Source organism: Ostrinia furnacalis, unplaced genomic scaffold (genome assembly GCF_004193835.3).
Source record: "Ostrinia furnacalis isolate ACB-3 unplaced genomic scaffold, ASM419383v2 OfSCF1318, whole genome shotgun sequence".
Lineage (NCBI taxonomy): Eukaryota > Metazoa > Arthropoda > Insecta > Lepidoptera > Crambidae > Ostrinia > Ostrinia furnacalis.
The window spans coordinates 184769-208896 of NW_021131557.1; the positions used below are offsets into that span (position 1 = coordinate 184769).

The 24128-nt window shown below is 36.7% G+C and overlaps 1 protein-coding gene across 2 annotated transcripts; it reads right to left on the bottom strand.

Moving 5' to 3' along the window:
- Window positions 1-7498: 7498 nt before the first annotated feature.
- LOC114352321 (delta(24)-sterol reductase) lies at window positions 7499-20650 on the bottom strand. 2 transcript variants are annotated; one of them, XM_028303907.1, is made up of 11 exons: window positions 20383-20650; window positions 19356-19552; window positions 15199-15354; window positions 14405-14629; window positions 13254-13348; window positions 12883-13057; window positions 10229-10387; window positions 9505-9702; window positions 8835-8966; window positions 8095-8193; window positions 7499-7651 (listed from the first exon to the last, which is right to left on the bottom strand). In XM_028303907.1, exons 2-11 carry the CDS (start codon window positions 19545-19547, stop codon window positions 7547-7549), a joined length of 1536 nt encoding a protein of 511 aa, XP_028159708.1. In that variant the 5' UTR covers window positions 19548-19552; window positions 20383-20650; the 3' UTR covers window positions 7499-7546. The 2 variants fall into 2 exon arrangements, with proteins under 2 accessions (XP_028159708.1, XP_028159707.1); XM_028303906.1 differs by having other exon boundaries at window positions 7586-8193.
- Between the last annotated feature and the right edge of the window lie 3478 nt (window positions 20651-24128).

The following is a 24128-nucleotide window of genomic DNA, read 5'->3' on the forward strand; positions in this document are numbered from 1 at the left end:
AACAATTTTTTTTCCGCTGTCTGTCCCTATGTATGCTTATATTTTTAAAACTACGCAACGGATTTTGATGCGGTTTTTTATTAGATAGTGATTCAATTATTCAGACTGTAAGCAAATTAGGTAGATGTTATTTAAATTTTAATTAATAACAAAATTGACTTGTGTAAAACATTTGCATGCTGGTTCAAATCTGGCGAATGTGTTCTGCTCTAGCTATTTAATTATGTAACATTTAATGTACCACATTCTGCAAATAAATAATTTTCATTTTCAAGAGGAAGGTTTTTAAGTAAGTAGTTTGTACCTGTGTGAAGCAGGGGCGGGTTGCTAGTTTGAAATAAACCTTTTAATGACCAAAATTAGTACTGTGACCATAAAAGGGGTCTTTACCCTAGTACTTGAAGTTCACTAACATCGATTGTACTTAACTTATTTAGCGCTTAAGCATTAGAAAGGTAGCGCACTATTGTTTGTTTCGTATCGCACATCTTAGCAGTTAATTTTCTGATATGAAAGAGTGCATTTTGTCATATTTATGTAATTAGCTATACCTATTGTTAATAGCTGCAATTTCATTGCATTGACTTTGAAGAAGTTTCCGCCTTTTTAGAATACAACCTGGCTATTGTCCACATATTTTACAAGCTTTTTATTAATAGTAAGAAACATTAAATAAGTTCAGCTTCAGCAGAATTAGATTTAGCACAACTTATTATACATATATACAATGTGTCCGGGTTTGTAGTGATCAAACTTTAAGGGCGTAATCTATGGACAATTTTATCGATGAAAATACTTCAAATTTGGGGCTTGACCCATTTCTCGAAAAATTACGAGGATTTAAGTTTTTAATTTTTAGTTTTCACCTCTTCATTCAAAAACAAGTGAAAGCGTGGGTAGCTTAACATTAATAAGAAAAAATTTTATATCATGCGATAGCCAATAAAATTATCTATTAGCAGAAGTAGAAAACAGATACAAGTTTCATACATTTTAAGGGAGTAAGAATGGATTTAATTAGAAAAAAACATGACTTTTTTCACTTCTTTTTCAGTTATTTTCCAACACAAGAAAAACCAGGTCGTTAAGGTATGTTTTATTTGCATTGTATTATTAGTATTTGAGCTATTCTACAAAACGAATGTAAATTTATTAGTCTACGTCTATTAGTTTCGACGTAATTGTTGAACAAAGATACCCCTTCCCAGCGGTTTCCATAGCGCACGCGACATGCGAAAATGCACTGCCTGAAAGAATCACACAACCTATTCCGATTACTATGGAAACCACTGGGAAGGGGTATCTTTGTTCAACAATTACGTCAAAACTAATATACGTAGACTAATAAATTTACGTTCGTTTTGTAGAATAGCTCAAATACTAATAATACAATGCAAATAAAACATACCTTAACGACCCGGTTTTTCTTGTGTTGGAAAATAACTGAAAAAGAAGTGAAAAAAGTCATGTTTTTTTCTAATTAAATCCATTCTTACTCCCTTAAAATGTATGAAACTTGTATCTGTTTTCAGTTTTTGCTAGTAGATAATTTTATTGGCTATCGCATGATATAAAATATTTGCTTATTAATGTTAAGCTACCCACGCTTTCACTTGTTTTTGAAGGAAGAGGTGAAAACTAAAAATTAAAAACTTAAATCCTTGTAATTTTGCGATAAATGGGTCAAGCCCCAAATTTGAAGTATTTTTATCGATAAAATTGTCCCTAGATTTAGCCCATAAAGTTTGATCACTACATGCCCGGACACACTGTATATATTTTGATACTCTACAACTTCTCTACACTCTGCATTACACTTGGTGGTCCAAAAATGCTTATTATATTAAATTGAACTGAACTTGAAAAGATAACACATATTCTCAGAATACGTTACGTCACCCTTTAGCAAAACAACTAATTGCAATGGTATTAGAAGTAGGTAGTTATATCATACAATCTAGTTATACTTACTTTTGTCGGCCGTTTGGTGTAGTGGTTCAGAACGGACTACTATGCCGAGAGGTCCCGGGTTCGATTCCCGGCCGGGCAGAAATTGAAATGATGAATTTTAATTTCTGTGACGGGTCTGGGTGTGACTATGTATAATATTTATGTATTTAAAAAAAGTATATAGGGGAAAGTAGTACGAGATGATCCCCTTAAGCGGGAATCGCTGTAAAATACATATTTTTCAAGGTAAACCAAAAATATAGACGATTACTACTAGTATATTTATCCATCCAACTTTCCTTATACTCAAAACCTGAAATTAATTGAGGTTTCATTAAAATATTTCATTTTTTGCAAAACCTTACAAAGTGATCATCTTGTACACCCCTGTGGGTAAGATGATCCCCCAGGTAGGGGTAAGATGATCCCTATGATTCTGTTCTATGATCTATTCTTTTCTGGTTATATTCCTTTCGGATTACCTAATTATGCGAACAAATCGTTAAAAAGTTAGAAAAGACAAACATTTACGAATTAAATAACGAAAATAACTGATTATTTCTTAGTACCTGCTAAAAAGCGTTTAAATAATTGAAACGCTTTTTGCCTGGAACTGTGTTGAATGTATCACAAATAAATTCACCTGCTTCATCACCCTCTACCCCAGCACATGCTTGGGCCATAAACATTACATTTTCCATAACATTTTCCACATGCATAACATTTTATCCATCCTTCACTCTTTGGTATCGCTTGAAAACTTTTCTGTTCAGTACAGCCACTCAGTATCATCTCCTTCAGACTCAGGTGAGTTATATGAAGTTCTCTTTATTTTATTTCACTTCCCTTTACCTACTCCATTGACTTTTTTGTTTTAATTCCTAGGGATCATCTTGTACATATAGGAAGGGATCATCTTGACCCAAGTCCCACTTTTTGTTAAATATTTGCTAAAATAATCTACAAGCTACGTTTTTGGGTATTTCTCATCGCCACGGTTCTCATCGTCACCTTCGTGGAAAATTTTATTTCTAACTTATTTCAACTTTTTTTAAACAAAAATTGTAGCGCTTGATGTGAAGATTGTATTCTCAGTAAATCAGTCAAACAGTGAGTCTCGTTTGGAAGCTATAACGTTTTGAATTTTTTGATGCCACGAAAGTGATTCTGTACTTCACAGCAATAATTTTTTCAAACTTTACTACTGTAAATGACTCTTAAGTGTTTATAAAACATATATTTTGTCTTATTTTCATAGATAAATAGCAATAACATAATATAAATAGGTACCTACTTAATTACAAGATAAAAATTTACCGATTACGTCACCTACTAAGTTACAAGATTCTACGCAATTGGTTTTAAGGGTGACACTGGTGGCATTCTGAAATGCTAAAGAAGTAAAAAACGGATTATCAGTACCTCAATAAAAAAGAACTCTAACTGATTATCAGTCCCTCAACAAAAATATATTTTTTATTTAGGCCAGAGGGCCTCGTATTTTTGTTGTACAACTTTTAACTCGAACTTCAGATTAAAGAAGAACGGTCATCTGTGACCCAGGCCCGACAGAAACGAGACATACCTTAATTTTTTTGTCATGTCTTAATTAGTTAAATTATATATTTTTTATATTCGAAATCTATGTATAACACCAAAATATTACCCTTTGTTTTTGTTCAAGCGTTATACAAAAACTAATACAAAATGCCTAGTTATCACCAAAATTGGTAAATGTATGTACCTAAATATCTATTACAGCTGCTATGGAATGTATCTAGGTGACCTGGAGATACAGCCGGATTATACAGGGTGGTTATACATATGGAACGATAAGTGATCTCACTCGATTATTTCTTAACTATACAAGATATCGAAAAACTAGATACTGATTCTGAAAGTGCTTCACGAGCTCTTTCAAATGGTACCAATAATAGGTTACAGATTATGGAAGCTGGTAACATTGAATTTTTGGATTTCGTAACTTCTCGTTTCCACCCTGTATAATCCGGCTGTATCTGCAGGTCACCTAGATACATTCCATAGCAGCTGGAATAGGCATTTAGGTACATACATTTACCAATTTTGGTGATAAATAGGCATTATGTATTAGTTTTTGTATAACGCCTGAACAAAAACAAAGGGTAATATTTTGGTGTTATACATAGATTTCGAATATAAAAAATATATAATTTAACTAATTAAGACATGACAAAAAAATTGAGGTATGTCTCGTTTCTGTCGGGGCTGTGATTGGTTGCTGGTGTTCGGTTTAACGGCAATCTTGTATTATTACTCAAAATTTTAGGTACCTAAAATCGTGTGACCAACGTATTTCGCTTTCTCAATTCAAAATAATTATAAGAAGATATTTTTTTGATTATTGTGTGGAAAGTATATTTAATTACGATGATTTTAGTATATGCTACACACAAATTGAATGAAAATTGTGAATGCAGTAACCAAATGTTTCATTGCAACCGAAGGTGTGACACGATGAGAACGCGAAAAATGACCCCGTTTTTTATCGTTTCATGTGATTTTTTCGTATTATTTTTGCTTCTATTACGATAAAATTTATTTTGTATGTAGCTAAATAGATATTTTATCATCTGATTTCAAAGTTATTGTTCTAACTTATACCGTTTATGAACTATTATTGGTTATATGTTTTAACAGTGAAAGAAACTAAATGACGTTAGTCGTTTCAGCACAATCGCGAAAGATCATCTTACCCCAGGGGATCAACTCGTACTACTTTCCCCTAAGTAGTATATCCGTTAAGCTAGCACCCATAACACAAGCATTAAGTTGCTTACTTTGGGGCTAGCTGGCGCTGTGTGAAATTGTCCAAAGATTTATTATTATTATTACTTACATGGTTTAGTGTGCTCGTTTTATTCATCGAAAACCAATTTTCCATTCCCTTTCGATTATGGGCAGGGCCTATAGTACGGTGAACTGACGGCCGATGGGGCAGCAAGGTTCTGGAGTGGAGGCCACGTACCGGAAAGCGCAGTGTAGGGCCCCCACCCACAAGGTGGACCTACGACCTAATAAAGGTAGCGCTGGATGCAAGCCGCCACCAAGCGGCCATTGTGGAAATCATTGGGGGAGGCCTATGTTCAACAGTGGACGTCCTATGGCTGAAATGGTGATGATGATGATGATGATGATGATTAAATACTTACCAATAACATCTTTTGTAAACATTATGGAAGCAATAAACTATTGAGTTTTTGTTTTTTACCACAACGAGAAAGCTCTTGGCCTGTATCTCACCTGATGGTAAGTGATGATCAGGCCGAAGGTGGAAGCGAGCTTCACCCGGAATCCTCAACCACGGAGGAACTGGCTATCTTACCTCTAACTGCCGGAACTAGTATTGAGTCTCAAAACACTATCTCACTAGAAACCTATTAGTTATATCTACTAGCGTAGCTAAAAAGATAACTTAAGTAAGTACCTACTAATGTCCATTGGCAAAACCAATGTATGTACAAGTTAACCGGGCAATAGGTCAAGTGCGACTGATAAGAGACGATTACAAAACTCCGTAGAGATAAAACCCATACAAACACATTCCTTATGATCACGCACCAATCACAGCGTCTCAATCCTGCAAGTGACGTAATAAGTCTAGCCGGAATAATTTAAAACTAGTTGGTTGTTAAATAAATCAAGAAATGACTGACTGTACTTACTTAAAATTTACCGATTTTTATCTTTCGTTTCAGCCAAATGACGTCCACTGCCTGCTGCCAGACCTCCCCCAAGGTTTTCCACAATGAACGGTCCTGTTTTGCCCGCATCCAGGTTCTTCCCGTGACCTTTACCAGATCGTCGGTCTTTAGTAGGAGGCCTGCCCACTCTGCTACGTCTTTCAGTATCTTTACTCTCTTAAAAATAAAATTATCACTCGCCGCCAAATGACGTCCACTGCTGGACAGAGGCCTTCCCCAAGGATTTCCCTAACGACCGGTCTTGCGCTGCCTGCATCCAGGTACTTCCCGCGACCTGCACAAGATCGTCGGTCCACCTGAAATAGTGGGGGGCCTGCCCAGTGCCCACACTATATCTTACGCCACTGGACAACTTTTCTGCCCCATCGGCCATTAGCTCTACGAACTATGTATCACTAAATTATCATGAATAAAATAAATACATACGAGTAGGTAGGTATCTAGAGATAGGTACACCTATATAGGGACTGACTGGTCTTTTTATAACACCAAACCTTAAAAAGCATCAGTTTTTCGAACCCTAAAAACTGAACCTATTTCTATACAAAGTATAACAAAAGAATCGAACCCGGGACCTCTTGGCATTGTAGTCCGTTCTGAACCACAACACCAAACGGTCGACAAATGTTATATGTTGTGCTTTAGAGAGTCATAGCCAAAGTAAATACAAATGAGTAGGTCCAATTGTATTTACTCTGGTATAGCATTACTTAGTGGACAAATTTCTGCTCACGATGGACTAATTATCTGCTATACTCTCGACTCTCTAAGCACAACATTTATAAAAATTTTGCTGGGGTAATGCACACAAACTTCATTCCCTATTTTATATTCTTCTTTAGATGATAACTTCCAATTACTTTATGTAGGGTCACGCATTACATGCCTAGTAGACAATGTAGTCGACTGCAGAGCATTCCTACAAATGGCGTCTAATAAGGCACGATACTTATCATTACCACCCACGCCCTTTGTGAATGTTAAGGTCTGAAGGAATGCCAATGGAAACATTAGGAATTACTGCCTTAGCGAGGTGGCATTATTATTTCTATTTGCTTTATTTTAGTCTGGGCTCTGTCTGCGTGTGACTTAGCACTATCAAAGCGTTCAAGGTAACAATAGTTCAATGCTTTCAGAGGGCTTGGTGTGAGTTTACATGAAACGTTCTCACTAGTGAGCGCGTTAAAAAATATGAAAATTTTAGTTTCCGCTAGGGGCGCTGTACAATCCGTCATCTTTTTACGCGCTCACTAGTGACAAGCACGCGCACACTAAGGCTGAGTTGCACCACCTAACTTTAACGGTAACTATGACAATAACCGGTGCTTTTTGTATGGAGTTTGACAGATTTTTGACGTTTGTCAAAGTTAAAGTAAGATGGTGCAACCCAGCCTAAGTCCTCAGGCTTTCAGGCAACGAACTGCTGATTAGAAGGGCTGCTAGGTCGATTCCTGTGGTGTCTGAAAAATAATCGCGTTGCAGTACTTAATAAATAACAATCGGTTTATGGTAACATAACTTTTATTGCTAAGTAGTACAAAAAAATAACTTATTAAACTTACAATAATATGAATCAAACTTTCGAACTGAAAGAATACGCCGGGGTGGGAAACGGAATAAATACTTACTTAGGTACAGGACGACGATTCTTATATTGATTCTGATCAGTTTATTATTTTCACTTCTTTCGTATTCTACTATTTTAGGTAGGTACATACATACTTACTAATAAGTTAATACAAAAAGGCACGTTAGGTACGTCCAGATGACTGAATTAGTTAGTAGGTACAAGCCAAATGTCCAGCGCTGGACCGAATGAAGTAGGTAAAGTAAAAAAGTGTTTATTTCTAAGGCTATTTCCTAACACTCCTATTAACTTTCCCATAGATCTCTGGGAAGGCCTCCTTGCAGTGCGGCAGGCTGTCCCTCACTTTGTCGTAGAGCGTGTGGTCGAACATCTGGCGGAACTCCTCACGGGTGGTGTACGTATTTATATTTCTTTATAATAATACTAAGAAGGCACCAAATGATTGAATGATGCTAAAGTAAAGTAATAAAGTATTTATTTCTTAGACTATTTCCTAACACTCCTATTAACTTTGCCATAGATCTCTGGGAAGGCCTCCTTGCAGTGCGGCAGGCTGTCCCTCACTTTGTCGTAGAGCGTGTGGTCGAACATCTGGCGGAACTCTTCGCGGGTGACGTACGTGTCAGCTATCTTTTCTTTTTATTAATACTAAGAACTCACCAGACGATTGAATGATAAAGTAAAGTAATAAAGTGTTTATTTCTAAGACTATTTCCTAACACTCCTATTAACTTTGCCATAGATCTCTGGGAAGGCCTCCTTGCAGTGCGGCAGGCTGTCCCTCACTTTGTCGTAGAGCGAGTGGTCGAACATCTGGCGGAACTCTTCGCGGGTGGTGTACGTATCAGCGTATAACATCTGGAAGCCGCTGTGTTCGCTCACGAAGCTTTCGATGCGGCGAGTTGATGGCACCTGGAAGATTTTTCAAAGGGTTTCAGAGAGATGCAGAATTCCGAACGTAGCACAATCATCCCGGAAAGGGATCGCAACTGTATCAACTTGAGGCGGTCAGTATTCTTTGTATGACACTCCACCGTAACGTAAACACCTCGCCTCGCGGTTGACAGCGCACGAAAGGCGATGACAGCTCGCGAAAGGTGATACGGAGTTGATCCCTTTCCGAGTTGGTACTTAAGTATGCTATGACCTTTATGCATATCGTAATTAAATTAGGTTAGGTATATGCGAAAAGTTAGGGTTTCCAGAAAACAAGGTTTCGAAAATTACCATTTCTAAAGTTAGGTTTTCGAAAAGTTGATTTTCCGGAAAGTTCTACAGTTGCAGGAAAGGTTTTCAGAAAGTTGGGTTACCAGAAAATTAGGCATCATAAAGTTGGGTTTTCAGAAAGGTAAGTTTCGAAAAGTTGTGTTACTGGTAAGTTAGGTGTTCTAACAATTAGGTTTTCTGAAATTCAGGTTTCCGAAAAGTTAGTGTAGCGGAGAAAGTGAAGGTTTTCAAACTCTATACAAAAGCACCGGTTATCGTTACAGTCACGGTTAAAGTAGGTGGTGCAACTCAGCCTTAGTCTCTATTTTTTAATGATACTCGTTTACCGTCTCGTATCCTTTCGCTTTGGGCACGCCGTAGACGCCGATGTCAACAAACATCTGCCAATCCCCCGACTTCACCCGCAGCTGGCCAGGGTCGTTGAACACTTTGAATGGGCACAGCCAGATGGGGTACACCTGGAAACGCATAAGTACAAAAATTTAAAAAAGAGTCGGCTGTTGGACGGTTTTGTTCATGATTTCTTTGTAAAGAAACCTTTGTGCCTTATTGCAACTAGATAAATGGACACCTCAAACATTAATTGGAAATAAATAGTCTGCTTAATTAAGGAGCACTAAGTACTAAAGTACCCAATAGAAAAATAGAGAGAGAAAGATATTTAATAATATGTGTGTTTTCACTGCACCGTTACGACCATAGGGTCGTACGACCAACGTGTCGTAGTTTTATTACTACAAAAATAGGACAGTTAGATCCAACATTTTTCTCAGGGAATATTTTATTTCCTGGATAATTTATCAACCTGGTTGTCCGAAAAGAAAGAAATCGTGCCTAAGATGGTTAATCCATAGTTCTGATTTAGTCATAGTCATCTACGCTTTACCAAGGCAACTCATACCAAGTCTGCTCAAAACCAGCGCTCCAATTGTTGCAAGTGCGACCCACATACCTATGATAGAGAAAGGCGACATATCAAAAGACCATTCTACTGACCTCAATCTCCTCGTGGAACTTCATCACCGCCTTCTCCAGGCACTCGATGGGCACCAGCATGTCCTGGATGACGTGCGCCTTGTTGTACAGCTTGGTGACGGCCTCGGGCTGCGTCAGCTTCAGCAGCGCCACCTCGGGCGGCATCAGCCAACCGAACAGGTAGCGGAAGATCACGTTGTTGCCGAAAGGAACTATGTCCTGGAATAAGGATTTGTGAATCAGGATCAGTGTCAGGATCTCCCAGTGAAATTTCTGAGGGCTACTTATTTAAGTGTGAGTCAAACGTCGTGTTACACTAAATAAAAAAAACTTGATGTAAAAAGGGCTTCTTTAAATTCTAGTTATTCTAGAACTACTCTGCTGTAATGGTTGTAACGTGCAAAAGCCTTGGCTGATCAGAAAGATCGTCGGACATAATGTGACCGAAGATCAGAATGTTGGATTTTAAGGATCATCATCATAAACAGCCCTTTACAATCCACTGCTGGACTATGAGCCTCCTCCACTATAGTGGAGGGTTTTGCCATAATCCCCATGCTTGGTAGGCGGGTTAGATCGCAGTTTAAAAGACTGATGTTTTTCAGAGAGCGGTGCTGCCCGTTCTCTGTCTGATGTGTAGTCCCTACTTATTCGCCTCCTACGACACCCGCGGGAAGAGTAGAGGTTAGTGACAAATTTTAAGGATATTTGACAATAGTTACCCTATAAACAGAACAGGACCCACCTTCAACTCCCAGAAGAGACTCCTAGTGTGTCTATGGTAGTAGTCTCTCAGTGGGATATACTCCACGGTTGTCTTGTTGCTGCCATTCATGTAGCTGTTCAGATGCTTCTCAACTTGCAGGTAGAACCACTCGGAGTACCATTTCCCGATCGGGTTAAACTGGAAATACAAGAAACCGTTAGAAGAAACTTTAAAGAAAATAGATGTCGTTAGGTAACATGCGTCAAAAATACCTACCTACCTATATATTCCTTTATTTCACCTAACAAAATAGAACTATACATAAACTGCATTACGATAATGCTGAAATCATACTGTAATATAGATTCTGTCTTGAAAAGATAGTCCAAACTGAAAAGAGATAATCCATTCTTCAAATTGAATTGAGACTGATGTGAGACAAGTGGCACTAGAAGCTACACCAATAAAATAAGGTAAACGGCTACTAGTTCGTGATAGTACGTAAGTTCGTAAGTTTTTTTTCTAGCTCAAATAATAAGCAAATGGAATATTATTTATAAAAATTCTTTATTACTACAAAAACTCTATTATTTAAGCTATCTAAAAAACCAAGTACCAACATTGTGGCGCCAAAAATGAGAGCAATACGAAGCTTCAAACTCTCAGAGAGCCAAAAACAGCCGTGCGGCTTGCAAAGGTTGCTCTCACCGTAAGGTTAGCGCTCCAACTTCTTAAGCTTATAAAAAGGCGAAGGAACGTCCATTTAAATAAAACTGGTAATAGTGGTTTCATGTGTTCCTTGACAATTGATTGGGCTTAGAAAAAAGTTATATGAAACCTTAGAATTCCTTTAAAATTGCGATTAATTGACTCACGAAATAGCGTACATATTATTTTTCGGGTGTCCCCTATTTCGTGACACTACCGATTCAAGGATATTATGGATAACATTTTGATGCTTGGTTTTTAAATAATTATTTATGATAATTTAAATGTAAGTTATGAAACAAATAATGCATTTATTTAAGTTTCTCATGACCTAAATTCGGTATATGTTTCGTTCACTAGAATTTATATGACACGAGTTTGAAGTTCACATATATGACCAATTTTAAGATAAATTAGCATAAGTAGTACCAGCATAATTTTGGTTTTATTTCGATTTGTTTTATTTATCTTTGTTTATTTGTATTGTATATGGGATAGATAATAGTTAATTGACACATTTTGACAATAATCCATGAATTTTACTTGGGGAATTTGGAATAATCAGTATCACGAAACAAGGAACCGTATTATTGTTACTTTTTTCCAAGTTCGTGATATATAAATGTATGGTGTTTGGTACTTTTATGACACACACCATCAAAGAAATCGACATATTTTTTAGTTTTTAATACTTACCTACCTAAGAAATGAATTAGTTAATAACTTTTTTTTTATTATGAGTCATTGGCGTATCTGGGGTTATTTTCAGGGGGGGGGGCTACCCTCACTTGAAACAGCTCCAGGGGTGGGATTATAGGGATAAGGGAGGGGGGGTTGCAAATCAAAAATTTATGGGTACGAGGGGGGTGGGGGGTAAGTCCCCCCCCCTACATTTCTAATGGTTATAGAAATATTTTCACATATTGTTAGAATTAACAAATCAAAATATTTTACTAGACTCACATTATTTCTTATGAATATTTCAGGTAAGTAATATCGTCAATTTCACATAATTATTTTATTCTAAATTTTTATTATCGTTTTTAAATTTATTAAACCCTTAATCATTATTAAAATATCCTAACTGTATGCATAAAACCTTATCCCGAAATAGGGGACATGAGTTCACGAACTTAGAAACAGAGCAAAATTTTGTCACGAAACAGGATCCAAACAAGAGGTCCGCAGAACAATTAATATAAAAAAAAGTTCAAACTATATAACTATAAATTATGTATTAACTTACTGTCAAAAGACCAAAGTTTAGCATACAAAAGCTTTCATACTGATATCATGCTTGGTTATTTTTAAATAAAATGTTAAAGTCGTAAGAGCCTTAATATACCGAAGTAGGGGGCACTTACCTTACTAGTAAAAATAAATTGCCTTGTTACGCTCATGTTAAACCACAGTAGACTTTATTTAGGTAAATTGTGCCGTTTCAATTTTATTTTTTCTTAATTTGGCAATGAGGGCTAACGTTTTAGCGCTCACCAGTTAGCGCCACTGTAGAGTAAGGTCCTGTCACTTGCTAGTAGCAAAGACAGTGGCACCAACTGGTGAGCGCGAAAGCGGTAGGAGGATTATCGAATTTGCACTTATCAAGATGGCGCCACTGTAGAGTAAGGTCCTGTCAATCGCCAGGGGTGCCAACTGTTAAGTATAAAAACGATAGCCCTCATTATGCTTCAACCACACCAACGCGTGCAGGTCGCCATCGCGGCGCGATCATGCCGATCATAGGTCACGCAGACTGTCGTGGGTCGCCTCGCGTGACCTGTCATTGGCCGCGATGGCGATTTCAAATCAAATCAAATCAAATCAAAATCATTTATTGCATAATGTAGGTACATATTATAGGTCACATAAAAAAATATATTGTTCAGCTACATCATACCATATCGGCATGCAACAGAATCAATTTTTGATTTGCACGCGTTGGTTGGTATGGTTAAAGCTTTACTGTAGTGTAAATTTGTGTCTACCTTCCCATCAGAGCCGACGTCGTCCACCATGTCGCCCAGCATGATAACCCCCGTGTTTTTGGTGTAGACTATGGCTTCGATGAACTGGTGAGGCTTCTGCGCCAGAGACTCTTGACTGAACCGCTGTGATAGCTCCGACAGATTGGTGTAAGGGTGGTATTCGAGACGAACGTATCTGAAAAATTAATAATTGAATTAATAACTTTTACCTTGTGTAGTGCAGTTAGCGTTAGGTAATAAGTAAATATTAAGTAATATGGGTTTTTATTGGCGGTCAAGCTATAGATCCTGGCTACACAGGAGTAGCAGCGGTGGGAACGGGAGTTCGGAATATTCCGTAAGTAAAATTTATAAAAATTATAGGTACTTACTTTTTAGCTGGGACTACTTTGATGACGACTGAAGTGAGGAACCCTAAAGTACCATAAGACCACGGAACAGCATAGAACAGATCTGGGTTTTCATCCTGAAATAAAAAACGTTACGTTTGAATACATAAGTGAGGCAGGTAATTAGTAGGAGATCGATACATGAAAATACATAATACCTAACAGGCTCCAACTAGGTACACAATATACACTCATTGATGGAATCGAAAAAAGGCTGCAAACCAATTCTCGTGATAAACATTAATCGTAATTGCGAAGAAGCGATGACCGATGGGTCAATGAGTTCTTAAGTGGTGACCATTCAGCTGATGGTTTGAACATAATGTACACCTAACCTACCTATGTAATGTACGTAAGTATAGGTATGTATCTGTTACGGTTAATGTGATAAATTGAAAATTATTAATAATAACCGGTTATTATGAATAATTACCGACAGTCGTAAAAGTGATAAATTAATCACATTTAACAGTGATTATTTAATTATTCAACGTTAGTACTAACAAATTTCATAAAAGAGAACAACATCTTGTGTACGTGCTCGTGTACAGCCAAACTTTTGAACGTTTTGATATCATATATTAATATAATTTGGCATAATGAGTTTGGAATGTTTCTTGCATAATATTATTTTTCCATGATGCCTTTAACATAATGTTTTGATTTAAAGTAAAAAATAGGTTAAGGTGCGGCGGTGGTGGCCCTTGGGCCACCCCTAAGCCGCCTATTTAGTTTTATACACACATAAATGACATCATATTAATCACATTTACCAATTCATGTGGTAATTATTCATAATAACCGGCGATTATTCATAATTTTCACATTTATCACTTTGACCGTAACATATCTAACAAATTGCCTGGATACAAACAGTTTCCGAAATAATATCCTGGCCAGTTGATGTTGCGATTATTAAAATAAATAATGATTTAACTATAGTAGTGAGTTGTAGGATGCCTTATCCAGTTAGATGAAGTGCCAACTTCTGAAAAGTTGCTGACAAAAGCAGTCAGAAGCTGGTTGCGACAGGGTAAAATGGTGCATATTAGAGAAGAGTCGAGAAGTGTAGTACTGATGATGATGATAATTTGAATCGAAACTCTTTTCTCGAAACTACCGATGAGACATACCTTGCTACAAGTGACGACTGATCCATCAGCCAGCACCAGTTCATACTGCAGGCAGATGTGCTGGAACAGCCCGTAGACGTGCGAGGAGGTCTCCACGCCGGTGCCCATGACGAGCCCGCCCACAGTCAGCTGGTCCAGCTCAGGAACCACCGCCAGGGCCAGGCCCAGGGGTTCCAAGCTTCGGGACAGCTGGCCCATGGTCACTAGAGGCTCGCAGCGGACAGTCTGGAAAAATAGTAATGATATTAATGCATTAGCTAAACGTTAAGTAGGTATGTACCTACACCTTAATGTCCTTCACTAGTTGGGTTTTTATTGGCGATAAAGCGGTAGATCCTGGCTACAAAAGAGTTGCAGCGAGCGGTGGGAAAGAGAGGTGGGAATAGCCTGTCTTTTACGAACATTGGAATGTGCGAAAGAATGATCCAGAAGGATACCCGATCTTATGTCCGTTCCGATATTAGGAAACCAAGGACAGAAATATGTCATTCAATAGAATAAGATTTTTTAGAAATCTGTTGCATAGACTAAAGTAGGTATAAAATGTGTTAAACAGTCACCTCAAGATTATTTCACTTTGAAATCAGATATATTATGCACATAATTTGAAGCATAGCGTCAGTCTGCTTGATTTATTCCCAAGATTTAACTACCCATTTCTGGTGCAGATTTACCAGATTTCTCTGTTAAAATAGAAATGTTACCACTTGCTACAGAACTGCAGATTTTCTCTTTACTAAAGAAATGTTACCTAGCGAAAACATTGCTACGAATATCTCAGTAGGTTACCATACCATGTTTTTGGTGTCGACCTCCAGCACATCGACGAGATTGATGTTGATGTTGGTGAATGTCTTCTTGTAGACGCCCTGCCGGAACGACATGGTCTGCCACGTGGGTCGAGCTGTACACAGCTGCGTGCTGCGATCGCCTGAGAGCCAGGCTTTGATCTGGAATGCAAATGGTATTAAAATGGGAAATTTTCATCTATGGGGGACCACCATTTCCAGCGCGGACATCGGGAAAAAGGGTCAAAGTGTCGCATAGATTTCGCAGGACGTAGAAAAACTTTTTAACGAAAAATGTCGACCCTATGAACACCCTGTTTAACATGCATGGTGGGGTGACAATAGGTAAAGCATACTCGCTCTCTCGCTCTGACTGAAATCAACTCTCATTGAGCTGAAGGGTGAAAAAAACCGAAGTTTCCGTCTGAGACTCAGAAAAACACCCGTTTCTAGGGTTCCGTAGTCCTGACAAGGAACCCTTATAGTTTCGTTATGTCTGTATATCTGAGGTTTTGCTTGGAAACTTGGCACTAGAGAGCTGTAATTTTGTGGAAGTGTTTTCTTTTTTCTTTTAGAGACTTTAATTTCCGAATTTATACGAGTACAAAAAATTGAATTAAAACACAGAGCTAACTTAGCGTTATAATTGTCATGCCTACAAATTAATTATACCTTATCGAAAAATTAAATGATCAAATATAGAAACAATGTATAAAATTATGATAATCGCAGCTCAAGTTTCATCCGTTGCTATCGACTTATTATTTAATTATCGTGTTCGTATCTCACAGGTGGCATAGCTAAGTAATCGGTATCACGCACTTTTTAAAAGTATTACGTTAAATTGCTGATGTCTGGACGAAAATCAGAAGGCCAAATAAAACGATAACATCACACTTGTCACTAAGTAGGTTGGTGAATATCCCAAACACGTTTTTTACGCGGCGGAGCTGAGAATCGATGGGAGAAATGTAACTAGACCGATGATTTTTTTTTTGTATATAGTTTATACAGCGTTTTACACGATAGCAAAGTCTTCAGGACAATAGGTAGTTATTTTATGTACTAAAAAAATTTTCAAAGACCCAAAATCTAATAGCGGTGGCGCGTCCTAACTCTATTTCTACTCATAAATTGTGTTATTCCTTCTTTCTCGGGGATTCTAGTAATTTAAAAATAGTATAGCTATAAAAAACATTAAATAAGACTTCCAAATGATATGAAAGAAATGTGATATTTCATATTTTAAGTGTTTTAAATAGCCTTTCAAAACTGTCCCACGGAAAAAAGCAATTACAGTGGCTCAATTTCGACACTCTCTTACTTCTCCAAAGAAGCTTTGAGAGACGTAGACTTCTTCTTCCCTGTATCACTCAGCTGTGTCCTTCTGANGCTTCACGAGCTCTTTCAAATGGTACCAATAATAGGTTACAGATTATGGAAGCTGGTAACATTGAATTTTTGGATTTCGTAACTTCTCGTTTCCACCCTGTATAATCCGGCTGTATCTGCAGGTCACCTAGATACATTCCATAGCAGCTGGAATAGGCATTTAGGTACATACATTTACCAATTTTGGTGATAAATAGGCATTATGTATTAGTTTTTGTATAACGCCTGAACAAAAACAAAGGGTAATATTTTGGTGTTATACATAGATTTCGAATATAAAAAATATATAATTTAACTAATTAAGACATGACAAAAAAATTGAGGTATGTCTCGTTTCTGTCGGGTCTGGGTTTTTTTTGTATGGGGCGTGACCGTTCTTCTTTATCTTACAAACAGATACACAGTCACATAAACAGACATACATACAGTCATACAGACAGACAACAAAAATACGAGGCCCTTATTTATTTATTGATGTACTGTTCTCTACTTACCACGTATAATTTATTAGTTATTAAAATATTGTAAAAACATAAACACCAGTCACTATATTTTAAAATAAACCAAAGCAAGAAATCACTTTCGTGGCCTAAAATCACCTTCGTGTATAAAATACCACGAAGGTGATGCCACGAAGGTGACGAAAATTTTAGTTTTTTATGAATTATCCTTAAATTTGAATTTAACGGTTCAAGTCGAATACTACACAAATAAGTCTAACATGTTAAGTTTTCAATGGCAAAGTTTCAATTAAATTGTTTAAATTTTAGAGGTAGAAAATATTGTTCAAGCAAGCGACGGCATGTCTATGGATAATCACAAAAAGTTACGTATTTTTTTCGCGAAGCGACGATCGACCTATCTCACCTCCCCAATGGCAGGCTGGTTGGTAGTTCCAGTATGGTAGTATAATACCCGGAAAGATGCTGCAGCCCACCCTCCAGTATTTTGATTCCTTAGTCGGCTATTACGACTCACGTGGGAAGATTTGATGCTTTTTTAGGGTCACAACACAGGCCTGAATATTGTTTTTAATTATAAACATCTTTACTGGATAATAATACTTAATTGATTACAAATAAATAAGTAATTTGAGACAATCATCCGTAACATTCCGAAGTCCGCTGTATAAATAAATTTCGGTGGATTGGTTCTTAATTCCGGTGGCTCAAATACAATTTCGGTGGCTCTTGATAATTTCAAATTGACATATCTCGAGAAGTATTAATAATATTTTGATCTCTACCATATCATTGAATAATACAAGTTATTTACTATTATTTCTGCCACAAAAAAGTTTTGGAAAGTGGAAATTAAAATTCGCCACCGGAATTAGGCAAAAAACGAGTTTGTTGATATTCACCCAGGTACTTAAATCGTTTTGCACATTAAATTTTTGTTGCATTATAACAATAACTTTCCTCGAGTTACCCTTATCACTCTAGGTATTGTAAATGGACCATTAAAAAAGGTAATATCTAGGAATATTCCAATAAAGCAATGTCTTTATGGAAGATTATCTGCACCTATGACCCATTCAGGTACTTTACTTGCATGGCCTCAATACATGAATATAAATAAGTTACTTAATGCAACATTCGATTCGCTTAAAAATATATTTTTTTAACACAACGAGGAAGCTCTTAGCCTGTATCTCACCTGATGGTAGGTGATGATCAGGCCGAAGGTGGAAGCGAGCTTCACTCGGAATCCTCAACCACGGAGGAACTGGCTATCTTACCTCTAACTGCCGGAACACAACAATGCTGTTAACATTGTTGTTATGGCGACAGACTTAGGTAAGATGGTGGTAGCTAGCCAGGCGGACTTAGAACAAGCCCTACCACCAACCAAACCGAACAGAAAAATCTGCCCCCACTGGAAATCGAACCCGGGACCTCTGCGTCTGAAGCAGGTGGTCTTACTACTAGACAACAGAGGCGGATAAAAAAATTCTATATTTTTTTGACTCCAAAACGAGAATCCATATTTCTGTTTAATAGCATGGATTAATTAACCTTAAGTAGGTAGGTACCTACTCTGCTGGTTATGGATTAAATGTCTCGCCAAAGCAAATCCAGTAAACCATCTCTAAAAACAAGACTCATAAAAATAGTATTAGTCATTGTTGTTACAACACACACAGGTGTCTACCAATCTCAGATTAATTCTTTGTTATCAAACAATCAAATTGATTTACACCCGGTTTCTGAATTGAGACCAGATTTCCAGTGTGAACGTGCTCATCTTCTATTTATTAAATTTGAAAAGTTAATTAAGCAACTTAAACCGGAAATAAATCCTAAACCTTCGATGTCCCTTTCAGGAGTCTAGCCTGAATGTAAAGGGTCAAAAGAGAATAACTCTAGGTAGTTAACCCTCTAGACTCTTGAGGTAAATAAAAAGAAAGAACAAACAAAGGTTAACTGGAGCCACTGGAGGAGAATGCCAGGTAAGTTAGCCTTTTTACTGTTTCTGTTTTAAGTGAAAATGTTTTTTAAAGAAACTAATAAAAATTTATTTATTCATGAATAGAACGGCAGTACCAATTACACTATTCAAACAAGACGTAACAAAGCTCATAATAACATTTAAGTACTTATAAACAATTTAACTTAACTTAATTTAGGAAAAGTAATGCCTGATGGAAGAACTTAATGGAACTCCTCTCATCGACTTTTACCTATATTCTCTTAAAATGATCACATCTCAAGCGTTTAGCTTCGATGGGTGAAGGAGAGATAAGTTTTGATATTAACGTGTAGCCATACCTGTTTCTGCACACTCTTGACTTTCTTATCGTGCATCTTCGGGGCGCTGTTCATTTTGAAGACCACGTAGTTCCTGAGGGTGGACCACACCTTCCAGGCCAGCGAGAGCGGCAGCAGCGCCAGGATCACGATCACCCATCGGTACTCCACCACGATGTACTCCGCCAGCGATTCGGTTGGAATCGAAGTCATTTTGCCTTCAAAAATTTATTGACGAATGAACCGCTGATGTTAATGCTAATATTCGAACTTTATTAGTATTTTTCAGCATAAGGTCAAGCTCATGCTAAGTAGGTGGAGTTTATAAGTAGGTAGAGGAATGGCGATGGATTGTGAGGATTGCCACCGAACCGGGTGTGACGACCACGACCACTCTGGCAAGAGTGTAGCGACAAAGAAGAGAGAGGTGGAGTTAAAACAGTTTTCCTTTTGTATAGTAGGTAATTGCCATATTATTTTGGTTAAGGTTTAGTAGAGTTAGGACGTGTAGTGGAATTAGATGCTTGGCTCTACATGAGTTATGATAGGTAACTTTCACAGAGCGAGCGAAAACTTTTTGTTTAAGTCTAGTTAAACTTGAAAAAAAAAAAACAATTAAGTAAGTTCTCAGTATCCCAAATGCTTCGATGGGACCTTATTAACATAACGTGCTCGAAGCAAGGAATCTTCTTATTGGACCACTCACAGAGCGTTCATTGATGTGTACGACCGAACGGCCTTTAGCTCGAAGGAAGTAATTATTTATAGTTCTATTTTTAATAAATTCTACGATATTTAAGTAAGAGCTTTACTGAATACCTATTTCTTAACTCTTTTAATTAACAGCCTTTAGTTTCTTACAAATTCAGTCTTATTAATCGGTTCTAATTTACCAGTTTAAAACACTTCTCTGACCACTTTATTTTTATAAAAGTTCAAGGCAGCAATCTTTGAGTAAAAATCTACAAAAACTTTTCGGTACTTAATAAGGCATGAAAGAAAACCTTAAAAAACTATACAAACTTACACAAACTTTTATCGATCTTACCTTTGCGTGTCAACGTTCGTCCAAGATATCGTTATAAAATACACACACGAGTATTTCAAACCATCGCTGCCCTCATACTGAATTATCACGACTTAGGATCCATCCATGATTACAGTTTTTATGTAACAAGGGCATTTTCAACTGTAAAAATCTGAAGATAGTGGTGAGATTCGCTTGCCTGGATGGTAATTGACCCGTGCAACGAAAATAAAATAGAAACAACTCTTCACTTTGCGGAACTCGTTAAGAAATTAAAGACGTCATGCTGATGAAGATAAGTACACAAAGAGTCTGTAAAACATTTGTAATCTACCTAGCACTTCCAGTCCACTGTGTTGATACAGGGTGTCGCTGCTTGTCATAATGTCCTTTCCGGATTGATAGGATAAGTGTGCTGCGTCCTTTATTAAGATGGATCACACAAAATAAATATTCTAGTGCTTAAATGCAGTTTCCCCAATAGAAATAAGTATATTTTTTTTTTATTAACCTTTCCATACAAAACGTCATCAGTATCAGCCAATTAAAGGGGATGTTTTTATTTTTTCTGAGAATTTGGATAAGAATTTGTAGTGATGATGCTTTTTGTTTGAACAGTACCTAAAACGACATCCTGTATAATATCTTATAGATAGACCAAATATGACACACAAGGCGTTGCATTACTTGCATTTAAGGCCGGGTAGCAGAGAAAATGGCGAAAATGAGGTTTTCATTTTTCATTTTTGAGGTACTAAACAGTAAAATTAAAGGCTAAGATTTTTATTGGGCATAGTTGAGGATATTTTCTAGGGCTATTAACGGAGCGTCTTTCCGTTCTATACATGGCCAGAACGCACCCATAGGAAACTGCTCGTGTATATTTTGTAGTGCCCGTTTGTAAATCTGTGACTCCAAACTATACACGAATTTTGCGTACTGATCGTGTATAGTTTGGAAGAGCTTAGTAAAAAAAGTCATATCCAAACTATACTCGATTAGTTTCTACTACACCACTTACAATTGACTAGAGTGTGTTTAGTTGATATTGATTTAGTAAAATATGAAATTATATTTAAAATTACATTTATTCGATATTATTACATAAAATATTATTATTTTACTGAATCTATAATAAATCTAGATTTTTAACACTATTGTAAGTGGTTTTTGAAATTAAATTAATTAACTAGGTAGATTTCAAATTAAATAACAATTATTAGTGTAATCATAAATTCATTTAAAACGAGAGAGAGTGAGAGAAGAAAGTTCAACGTGCATTATTAATACATTATGCGAGACTTTAAAGGATTACTAATGTTTGGCCAAAAAACGTTTCCCAAATTATCACATCGCAAACAACGTTTCGCAAATTTTCATTTGGCAAATTCTCATTTGGCATAACAACTTATAGCAAACTTTTAATTCGCAAATGCCGTTTTTGGCATATTATTGTTTAGCAAATTTTTGTTTGGCAAAGTATGTTTTGGCAAATGTTTCATTTGGCAAAAATATTTCACGATACACTATTTACAAAATAATTTGATTGGTGCATAGAATGGAATACAAATTAACTTGTGGTTATTATTTTGTTTAGTGGGTAGTTAATATAAAATTTGTTCTAAATTAATTTTCATATTTTATTCTTTTTATCGAAATTTCCAAATGATTCATTAACAATAGAGGTGATTCTAGCGCTCGGCGGCCGCTACCGCGGCACGCTTCGCTCGCCTTCGCGCGTTAAGGGTCACTGTTCTAACCTAACCTAACCTACTATTTTATGGAATACCTACTTTCTGCAACCATACTGTTTTCTGCAATCTCTGTTTTACATAAAATTCTTGTGAAAACCATGATCATCTGCCTTATGGTTTGATTTGTGGGTAACGGTGGGTAAGTATGTGAAGTGCAATTTGACCAAACAAATTATTTGGGATATAATATTTGGCAAAATAAAACATTTGCTATATAAAAATTTGCCAAGTAAAATTTGGCCAAATGATAATTTGACCAAATGAATTAGTTGCGAAAAGTACAGTTGCTAAAAGTTCATTTGGAAAATGAAACTTTGGCGATAAGTTGTTTGCGAAGTGAAATTTGGCGAAAAGTAATTTGGCCAAACGGAAGGATACCNCTAAGGATATTTATTTATTATTTATTTTATTTATTAACTTTTATCTCAAGAACAATCAACAATCATTTTGACATAATAATATTTCCATGCCTACATAATTCTTAATTTAAGAGTTATTCGAGAATTGATGAAAATTAAATATCAGCCCCAAAACAAATATCTTTTCTATGGCAGAATACGTGTCGAAAGATGATTCAATGTTTAAAGTAGATACGCAGATATGAATTAATATATAATTAGAAAGAGAGGCCAATAAGACAAAATGACTAGCATGCAACTACTCGCGTATTAATTGTAATCACGCACTTATTACAATACATACATGATTAGTCCGTATGCGTACTGGCGATGTATATTTTGGAGTAAGATAATTGACCTAAGTCACTACAAAGTATACGCGAGCAGTACGCAGCATATGCGTACTGGTCGTGTATAGTTTGGAGGAGCTTAGTAAAAAAAGTCATCTCCAAACTATACTCGATTAGTTTCACACCCTTGCGTTCTGGCTATGTATAGAACGGAAAGACGCATTAACGGATGGGAACACGATTTGATGAAGTTGACTCGATAGAATAAATTCCCAAAGTTACCTCTATTCGTTTTCTATTTATGGTTTTATTTTTAAAATAAGCGATTTGAGATTCTAAATCTTTTAATAAACTAAAGTTCAGAAATAACTTGAGGGCTTTTAACGGATGAAATTTTTATATTGCGTCTTATTTAGTTACTATGTTAAAAAATGTGGAAAAAATCGTCTATGACGGCTTGGACAATCTCAATCAGTCGCGCGGTGGCGCTTACGGAGGACGGACGCGTGTCAGTTTTTTGGCCGTGACAGTTCGCGATTTGTCAATATTTTTGACAATGATGACTTTGATGAGTCACAGTATAATAATATCAGTGTTACTGGAGAAAGCTTAAATTTTTGATAATTAAAAATTATCAATTTTGTCTACCTATTGAAATTTAAATCGTTCGCATCCTTTTAAACGAAGACTCTACTCATGATACATAGTACATTCCTCAAATATGAGACAAAACCAATTAATTAAAATTAAATTTTAATAGTACTTACATACAATCGTCTTACACTCTTTAGAAGAGCACACTGACACAAATAAATAATAAAAAATACTGTCTAAGGTCTGTAGCGAAAGGTCTAAGCTGTAAGATAGAAGAATCTTCTAGCCAAAAAGATGGCAGATGCAGCAGATGTCAACGGATTTAAAACTGGAGTTCATATGACTCCTTGTAGACTTGAGTCTCTAGAGCGTCCCTTCCTCCACCATGCGTAAGAATTTTCACAAAAATACTGTCTAAGGTCTGTAGCTAAAGGTCTACGCTGCAAGATGGATGAATCTTCGAACCAAAAAGATGGCAGATGCAACAGATGTCAACGGATTTAAAACTGGAGTTGATGTGACTCCTTGTAGACTTGAGTGTCTAGAGCGTCCCTTCCTCCACCATGCGTAAGAATTTTCACAAAAATACTGTTTATGGTCTGTAGCTTAAAGGTCTAAGCCGTAAGATAGAAGAATCTTATAGCCAAAAAGATGGCAGATGCAGCAGATGTCAACGGATTTAAAACTTGGAGTTTATGTGACTCCTTCTAGACTTGAGTCTCTAGAGCGTC

What these genes read in the sequence shown, in the direction of transcription:
- LOC114352321 (XM_028303907.1), bottom strand. Translation starts at nt 19,547, where the DNA reads ATGACTTCGATTCCAACCGAATCGCTGGCGGAGTACATCGTGGTGGAG. An exon ending in GTCTCTTCTGGGAGTTGAAG is followed by an intron (nt 9,703 to 10,228) that starts GTGGGTCCTGTT and finishes TCCTTATTCCAG; the next exon opens with GACATAGTTCCTTTCGGCAA. An exon ending in AGTTCCACGAGGAGATTGAG is followed by an intron (nt 8,967 to 9,504) that starts GTCAGTAGAATG and finishes ATGCGTTTCCAG; the next exon opens with GTGTACCCCATCTGGCTGTG.